The following is a 9,524-nucleotide window of genomic DNA, read 5'->3' as shown; positions in this document are numbered from 1 at the left end:
GAGTGCTACGCAGTGACAGAAAGAAATAGGCATCTAGTTGAATCTGGGACCAATATGACCATTGTCAGAACATCTTTGTTGGCCATTTTACACCTAATCAAAAGCAAAATCCTGCTTCCATCTCTTTCTGTAGCAGCAATTTCTACTTGTGAAATATAACACTTTAGAAATATCAAGAAAATTTCATAAAATCTCTTTGGGGTTCTGAAATGTCACACGAGAAAAGCCAGGGATGGGGTGCTACTGCAAGCTTCTCCAGAACCCCTGCTTTAATCATCTCTGTTCTCTCTGTAAGAGGAGTTTCATCATCTTTTAGGATCTATAGCCCCAAAGCTTTTCTAACACCATGGAAATATATGATACAATTGGACAGAAGAAAAAAATAAATTTATACAAAGGAGTAAGTAGAGTCTATATAATAAAGTACTTACTGAGTTGCTTTGGGTTATGCTGAAAAGGCCTACTTTGTGGCACTGCATTCTAGCAGCCTCAGGTTTGTTTAGATGGAAAGAACACTTTCTGGCAACTGCATGAGCAAATGAGTACCCAGTGATCCACCCTAATTTAGGTTATGTAAAACTTAGTGGGTGTAAGCCACACATGTGCCTTCCAAAGGCAATGCCTGCATTGCACTCCTGACGGTTACCTTGGCTGCCAGCATTCTTCTCCCTCCCACACAGGTGCTGTAGTAAAAGCTCTGTTAAAGAAAAATTACTTCACATCACAAGGGTGTGACACTATAAATACTGTGCAATGATCTAAGGTGCCTCAAGCAATCATGGCATTCATCCAGCTGTAGTCAAAATGTATTCTTTTTGGTGTCAACACTGTATGCAAACATGGTGCACCACTTGAAGGAGAAAAGAACTTGAGCACGGTATTGTGAAATAGACGGGAGACTAGTAAGGGCCCTTTCACACTGCGTGACCGACCATTGTGTTGGAGGTCCCCAGCAAGCTCTAAGACAAGTGGCTCGCTTGCTTAGTGAAGAGCAGTGGCATGCAGAGACACCTGAACAAGCTCTGACCAGCCCAGCACTGGAATCAGAAGCAACACAGACATGTAACTGTAGTTGTGCTATGGGGCTGTGCTGGGGAGCAGCAACGGTAGGCACTGCTCAGGAGCTGAGCGTGACAGGCAGGCAGGCAAGGGGGGGGCAACGTACTGACAAGGGGGCTGTCTCACAATGCCCCAAAAAGACAAGCAAGGCAGGTCAGCAGCCCAGGTCACCAGACAAGGCTGTGGTGGTGAGGCAGGAAGCCAAGTCTGTAGGCTGGGATCAGCAAGGGTACGCGGCGAGATGCAAGTGTGGCTGCAACATAGCTGAGGCAGGGACCAAGCACGAGACCTTCAGCTTAAATGCAGTGCCTAAGAGATGGTGGCAGGGTGGGGAGCAGCTGGCTTCTTCCGTTTTTTTGTTGAATGGCTGCAAGCTAGCAGGTATTGAGGCCAGAAGCTGTTGGAGGCCGGAAGTGCCTCAAAGCTAGAGGTCTGCATTATCTAACTTGCATTATCTAATTAAGCAGCCAGACCTTCAGGAGAGAGGGCAACGCACTGAGTACTTTATCCCAGCTGACTTGGCTAAGAAGAGGTGCTGTACTCTGCCGTGTTGACACACCAGGCTGCTTTATTACGGTGGAATTAACAGCAACTATTGTGGTAGAGTTGAATTCAGCTCCTTGCTCCACTGAATGGTGGAGCAAGATCCCAAAGGAGAAAAAGCACTAGCTACGTTGTCCTCTCTGCTCTGTGTAGATTACCGTCCTTCATACATGGTCCTACTAGCTGCAGTTTCATGACTTTGTCTTAAGTAATAGTAATGCTTATCCAAGATGACTATGTTTGAAAAAAAAATAATCCCAAGAATATTGGTTGACTTGTGATGCTATACTACAATCCTTGCTACTCAGGACTGCTGGCAGTGCACTTACTCCAGTGTATCAGGTAAGAGCTGGAGGTTGTTAGGTACCTGCAGAGGAGGTACCTGGTAAGGAGACAGTATGTTTTAGTAGGACTGAGAGAGTTACTGTTGGGAGGGAAGTATAGCTGTCAGCAAAGGACATGGTTCCAGCAACTGCACTTCCCATTTTACATTGTTTCGGCAGAACATCACAGGACTATGTTACAGACCTTCTGGAACAATCTTTCAGACAACCAGCAAGACAGTTCGACCACAACTTAGAAGATCTGGATTTCAGTGTCAGCAACCTGTGAGAAACTGACAGATTTGGTGCAAGTCATTGAACTCCTTTGTGACTCAATTCTCACACTGAACAAAGGAAGACCTACGATAGTGCCTTTATGAAAGTGCTCTGACCTTCCCACATGACAGGCACTGTATCACCATTCTCAGATTCTGTATTAAGCAATGATCTCTGGAAATAAACAATAGGGCAAAATATAGAAGTACTTCAAACAGCCAGAAGCACAGGGAGTCACAAGCACCTACCACAAACTACCACTTGCACTAGTTGGGAAAAAACCAGAACCAGGTGACCGCAGCACATCGCAGCAGGTCCTCCAGCTATGCCACGCTGTTCACTGCTACGGTTTTAGAGGGACTTCTTTTTTCTTCTTGCATATGCCAACATTAGTTCTTCCCACATTTTAGGCTAAACTCTCTGGACTACTGCATCGGTGTCATTCACTAGCATGCTCACACTGCACGCTTCGCTACCTTTGTCACACACCTTTGGAAGCCTAGGTTGCACATACAAGTGAACTCCTTCCTTCCTTCCTTCTTAACTGTTTTTTCTTTCCTTCAAAAGCTAAGCATCACTCTTGGGGATTTTCATCTGTAGAGGTGAGATGGAGAAAACATTGATTATTTCAACTTGGATTTTCCAGGAGCGGTTCATTTGGGATTCCAGCTGAGGGCCAGTGTATGGATTTGCAGGGTTTTTTTAGAACATTCTCTGAATCAGAAATTACCACTCATGGGGAATACAATTGCTGGTACTCAGACAACAGAAGATCTCATTTTACACATCCTTAAGGATGTTCAGCTACAGTGTAGTTGGAGAAGGATGCAAGTATCTGGAACTAGCTTTGGGCTTTATTACTTCTTTCTTATACTTCTGAAGGAAAAAGCCCCAAGCTATTCCAAAGCTGGGAACTGGGTAAGCGATATTACCTTCCTACACAGTCTTCCACTTGAACTGGAGAGGTCTGGTGACAAAAATCAGCACAGGATGGGAAAAGACACACTGAAGCAACACACCACATTATCCGCTTCAGTGTAAGCAGCAGAAAGACTTAAATCAACTATTTCATTCATGTTCAAAGCCCAGACCAGTGGATGGTATGTTGCCCCACTTTGCCAGGCATTTACATATTTAACAAAAAGGTATTAATTTGCATATGTATAAATGGAAAATTCATTTGTACCCACAGAAAATTCAACTCTCCGGTACAATGAAAGTTAACGTCTGTAGAGTCACAAAAGCAAAACGTTGCTTGCCACCTATTTACCACATTTGTGCATTCTGAGAAGAGTGACTTCAGTTCTAATCTAAGTCACTCCTGGAATTACACAAATTCTCAATAAAAGGCTTTGAACTAGAATTAGTCCTCCACTCACACTGGCAGAGAAGCAGAATGTCACAAAAAAGAGTGCATTTCTGGAGTCATGTGGAACATACTTCACTTTAGTCAACATAGGCAGATGCAGGTCCCAATATCACAAGTGGATCCTCAGCATGTTTAGAAGAGTCTGAGGACTAAAAGTTTTCATTAATAACCACTGTAGATGGTACTGTACTTTCAGGGAAAGTCTCATCTTACATGGTTCTGAACTGTCACCCCCACCAACTATGCTTTTGTTTTTAAATGTCAAAAAACGTACAAACATAGATGTAGGCATAATTATTATTATTTTTATTGCTGTTGTTAAAAAGCCAGGGCATGAATTATGGGACTATGCTGTAAAAATGCAACATTACTGAGTGCCTTAACAGTATGAGGTCCATTATGACAACACGAAGCATGAACTTCAATATGGACTTGCAAATAAAAAAACAAGCCTAAGAGATAAATATATTAATAATAATTCATTTATCTGGAATTTCAATACTAAGTGAAGACAGAGTGGATTTGCAAGAACCAGATATATTTAAGACATGACAGAGTCAAACAAAGCTTCTAGATTGAAAAGTAAATTATCTTTTTCTTTTTGACCTACACAGAGGTATTTGTTCTGCACAGTAGATGAATGTTACAGCTCTCCTATTAAACTACAACCACAATGTGTCAGGGGGATTACATGAGAAAAGGAAAAAGCAAAACAAAACCTTTTTTACGTTGCCAGTCAGAGGAAAAGATGTGTGCTTTGAAATTTTAAAAACATCAATTTAAGAAAAAAAAAAAAATCACAACTCCTGGGTGAATCTCTACTATCACAAAACACTGATGCCTATTAACTCTGTGCTTGGGGACTGAACAAAACCGTGGCATTGTTCCTAATTCTGAAGCAAACCCAAACAACTGGCTATCCATGGAGATTATTGCACTTGTAGAAGTGGTGCTTTAACTGGCCTGAAAACTACTTTCACTGTATTAAGGAAAGTGTGAATTTTATTTTTTTTTTTTCACATGTGTAATCTCACTGGAAAGATGCAGTGTAAAAAGAATTGTGTCCTAATTCAAACTGCCATACCCTTTCTGAAACAGTTTAAACATACCTGGAACAACATGAAGCTCTTGAAATGCCTCTATTACTTCAGAAAAAGTCTTAAGGAATAACACTTCCCAGAGAATGGGTGAGTGCAGAGTATCAAATAAAGGGAAAAAATATGACAGTTGCCATTAATTTCCCAGCAAAAGGATGTCTTACATCACACAGCAGATCAGAAATAAATAAGATGAAACGTGAAGTGTCCGAATACAAATCCTTGGATGATGTTGCAAGAATCACCAAATCTTCATGTGGTGAATGCAAAGGCTTCACCAAATCAATGTCAGTGTATTTTGTTAAGCATAATGCAGTTACTATATACAGTATGTTTATCAGATAATGTCATCTAACAATAGACTAAATGGTTGTTAAACAAAAAAAGTACTATAACAATGTACTTACAAAAAGAGGTGGCAACCCCCCAGTTATGCATAGTTACATATGATGAAGTCCAGCTCTCTGAAGTCCAATAGATTGACATCTTCAAGCATCAGGAAGCAGTTTTCTGAAGCGTAAACATAATTAACAGAACCCAGTCAAGCCGTAGGGGAGTTCCACTGTCAAAGATATCTTGAGTCCTATCACACAACTCTCTGTAGGTGTTACCACCACAGAGCTGCAACAGGGCTGTCATCCATTTAAAGGTTTTATGCTGCCGTATGTCTTCAAAGGACCTTCTAAAGGACATGCTATTTTACATGAGGGTGATCTACACACAAAAAAGATAAGTGACAAACACAAAGCACTTAGGTTTAGAAGCACTTATGGAAGAATCCATGACATCTTTACAGTGTATTGTGTATGACTGCACGCACTACTAAGTTTCCCCTGCTTATTATTATGTGGCATCTTACTGTTCAAAGTACTTCTACATACTAAGAAGAGCGAGCCTTCTCCCCATGAAACCAGCTTCTCTGATATGGGAAGCCACCATGCCCATATCATGCTTTGCTACATACAGTAAGGCATGTACAATGAAGGTGACAATGTCAAATCCCCATGGATTATGACAAAAAGACCCAGTTCTTCCCTTTGTTTATTGCTCAGGTTCTCTGCTCCATTACAGCTGTGAATGTAAGTCAGCATCCATGTGTTCTTGTCTAGTAAGTACAGGCTTTCCATCTCTATCAACACCGATCTTTTTCTGCATCTCTTCCACTGCTTTCAGCAAAGCTGCTCGCTCCTGCTCAAGACTGAGAATGGACTGCTTCAATTTGCCTTCATTGGTCAATAAAAGCTCTACTGTGGCTTCAAGGTTTTGAATCTTTCCATTAGCCACCTTCCAAAGTAAAAAGAGGAGGGGGAGGAAGGAAGGAAGGGAAAAAAAGGAAATTCATTAATAACTTACAACCAACTTTAAATTATTGCTTAAGATACATCAATACATATAAAATACTTGCAAAATGATGAAAAATTGCAAAGGTAAATGCAAGTATGAATGTTACTAGATCTGTGTATTTTAGACTAGAACTATGGTTTTGCCAGTAACCAGAAACTTCCCTCTTAACCTGATTGCTTTGATTAAACTCAGAATATAATGCAAAGCAATGAAATTAGAAAGTTATTAAGCCTACAAACTATGTACCAAAGAACTGTAGGTTAAGGTAAACTTCTGTACGGGTCAGCTGGGAGACATCTTTGGCCAGCCATTTGTTAAATTCCACTTTTGCTTTGCAAAGCAAAGACAACCCAGCCTGTTAGCTGTATCCTCATTTCATCTTGACATTGAGTCCAACAAATGCCAGATTTGAAGGCAAAGGGAGAGGAGGGGGTTTTGTGCAATATGCAACTGGACAATACATCTCAAAAAATTCCCAAAATTCTCCTTTGAAAGGCTGCACATATGGGCATTCTACTTTGTGGCCAAGTATTAGAACCTTCAAACTCATCACATGAGATCTGTAGCTGAGGTACTGTGACAAAAGCAGAGATCTGTTTGGAAATTTCAGCAACGGATAACATTTGAAGATAACAGCACTGGATGGTCTTGGCTTTCAGGGAAGTATTTGCTTTTCTGATGAGCTCACTGCCCTTCATGTAATTATGGCGGCTTAAAAAGTTCAGTCTTTTGGGTCAAAATATTGACAAACTACGCCCACATTGTTTGGTGATGCATTTTCCATCCATCAGCAATGGGTCACCTTTCAACATAGGAAATGAAGGCTGATGAAGCCCACCTCCAAGACAAAGGCATTGCTCCAACACCACAGACAGTTAAGTTCCTCACTATGATGTTAGGTGCTGACTTGCCAGCACTCAGGTGGAGAGGAACTTTGCAAAAAACTGCATAGGGCTGCAGAATATTTAGGGGCAGGAGTGGGTGAAAAATCCCTTGATGCAGGTATCTATACCACATCACATCTTGAGTCTCATCCCACAAATCCCTCTCCTCCATGCTATATTCAACAATTTCCTTGCCTATGTGCCTGAAGCTTTATCAAATATCTTGCAGAGGAGTAGCTCTTCTGATTTCTCTAAGGCTCATCTTAGAACGCGAAACGGGTTCAGATCTTCACAGGATCAGAATTTGCAGCTTAAGCAAATTTTTGTTAGGAGAGGCAATCTAAGTCTGCATGGTTAGCCAGCTTGAGTCATGATACAGGACCAATGGCTGAGAAACCTGAACTCCTTCTCTCACCTACTATGCTACAAAGTGTATGTCTTTAACAATAATTAAGAGGCTTGAAATGTCTGCTTCTTACCCTTGAATTCCCTTTCTCTACCAAACTAAATGCACGGTCAAAAATTTTATAACAAATGTCCTCCTGTTATAAAGCAGTCAGAAAGGTGAGAAGAGTTAAGCACAGAATACCCCCTACAGAGATCAGTTGTAGTGCCTCTGAAAAAGCTGCAGACTGAACAGGCACTGACCATACATTAGAAATTATTATTTCACATGTTGTCTAAGCAATCTGGGTAACAGTTTTAAAAAAAACACAAACACCACCTTGTAAGAAAGAGCGTGTCTACATTTCAAAGTCACTGGACCAAATGCCAGTCTCGCCTGTGCCTTGGTGTAGGACAGTCTCTTCTGAAAACGTGGATAAATTGGAATGTTAATTAAATATGAAATATAAATTGTACCTGCAGTTCTTCCAGGAGATCAAAGTTTTGTTTGCGCAAGCTACTGTTTGCTTTTTCTAATTTATCCAGTCTCTGATTGTCATTTAAAGATGAATCTATAAGCTCATCCTGAAGCACATGGTATTCAACTTCATAAGCTTGCAACTGCTTGGCAATATCCATTTCAAACACCTGTTGCATATGAAGACATTATTAGGCGCCACGCATATTAAAAACATAGCTCATTCAATGCTTTAAAATCTATGGATCTAGACTTAGACATCTAATCACTGTATACAAATAAAGGACTTAATTTTTGGCACTCACATTTCCTGCTCTGGAAATAGCAAGACTGAGGCAGCAAAGTGCAATACATTGGCACTGGTTGTGCTTAAAAACTTCGCTACCGATTTGCTGCCTGACTTCAGCAAAATCACTTACACTAAAGTTTTCAAGAAGCGTACACTTCGTAGGATATTCCTCTTTTTAGATTTCAAATTTAATGCATCTCAGTTTGGCATAAACCCTCCTAGACATACTTGGAATTAGATGTCACTTTAGAAAAGTGTGGTCTAAGCCCATGTGCCCAAGGCTAAGTAGAATGAAAGCTTTAAATGAAAACCAGTAAACATTGCTAGGTTTATTTATGAATCTATGGTACTCCTAGAGACTGAAAGAAAATGAAATAATCCATCTTTACGCTAATACACTTAATGGAAACATTATGCAATGTCAAAGCAGATTTCTATTATTTTTAACTATGAATCAACAAAATGAGTGCTCAGTCTTGTACATGAATATTAAGAAAACCTTTTATTTAAAAAACAAATAAATAAATTGAGGTGCACAGAGTGACCCAAAGGAGAAAAACCTGCTATTGTGTTTTCCTTTTTCTAAATTTTGGCAAACATGTGCCTTCAAATTGTTCAGGAAGTATGACTCTAACATCCCTGAGCTAGTTATCTACTCTGAAAGCAGTGAAGAAGGTAGTAAATTAAAAGGACAAGTGTGCCAATCACAGAACACAGTAGAAACAGAAGTTGATTTAAAAACTAATCTGGAAAATAGCCCAAGAATAGAAGTTCAAGGGTTATAAACCCTTGTACTTTATTCCTTTCAGAAATGAGTCAAATATCAAATCCTATCTTAATACCCATTGAAATAACAGGAATTATTTCCTATTTTATCTGCTTTGTCTACAAAATTTTAACTGTTGGTTATAGTTACAGAAAACATCAGTTTATGAAATGTTTCTGACCACTGTTAAATATGCTATAAGAAATTCTCTCATAGTTGTATAGCAGCAGCAACACATCTACTGAGCATCTAAGTACAGAAGGTTACAATACAATTTTAATTTGAGTTTGGTTACACACAGGGAACTTTCATTTTCTATAGATTGGAGCATCTCTGGAGAACACACACTGCTGGAATTTCAATAAAACAATGGGTGTAATTCAGCAGGGCAGAATGCTAGCTCCTCTCATGACCTCTGCCACTTCTAGCCTCTGTATTCTTGAGAAGGGAGGGAAATCCCTACCGTCATACCCAGAGTATCAAATGTGAAAGGGGGGAAACATGAGGCAAATCAAAAGCTTGACTTGAAAACCATCTAACTGAAGGCACGTTAGGGCATGTAAGCCAAAGGCCACATTGCAGAAGGTGTGAGGAGGATGGAGATTAGCCCAGGAGCTGTGTGCGGACTGCAGGGCTGGTCAAACAGCTGCTCTCTTCAAAGGCAGCCCTGATCAAAGCAGGGGAACTGCTCCCTCCTCAACTCAATTTTACC

General features: G+C 40.4%; 1 protein-coding gene across 10 annotated transcripts in view; it reads right to left on the bottom strand.

Annotated features, from left to right (window-relative positions):
• Window positions 1-3,855: 3,855 nt before the first annotated feature.
• Window positions 3,856-9,524, bottom strand: part of TBC1D1 (TBC1 domain family member 1) — a 115,471-nt gene continuing 109,802 nt past the window's right edge. For all 10 annotated transcript variants that reach the window (XM_056351666.1, XM_056351658.1, XM_056351711.1 and 7 more), the window contains 2 exons: window positions 7,757-7,927; window positions 3,856-5,951 (listed from right to left, as the gene is read on the bottom strand). In XM_056351666.1, coding sequence (XP_056207641.1) covers window positions 5,733-5,951; window positions 7,757-7,927 — 390 coding nt within the window. In that variant the 3' untranslated portion in view covers window positions 3,856-5,732. The remainder of the gene's footprint in view (window positions 5,952-7,756; window positions 7,928-9,524) is intronic.

The sequence above is a fragment of the Falco biarmicus genome, chromosome 1, assembly GCF_023638135.1.
Source record: "Falco biarmicus isolate bFalBia1 chromosome 1, bFalBia1.pri, whole genome shotgun sequence".
Lineage (NCBI taxonomy): Eukaryota > Metazoa > Chordata > Aves > Falconiformes > Falconidae > Falco > Falco biarmicus.
Note: the sequence above shows the minus strand (reverse complement) of the source record. Positions and strands in the feature narration are given on the sequence as shown.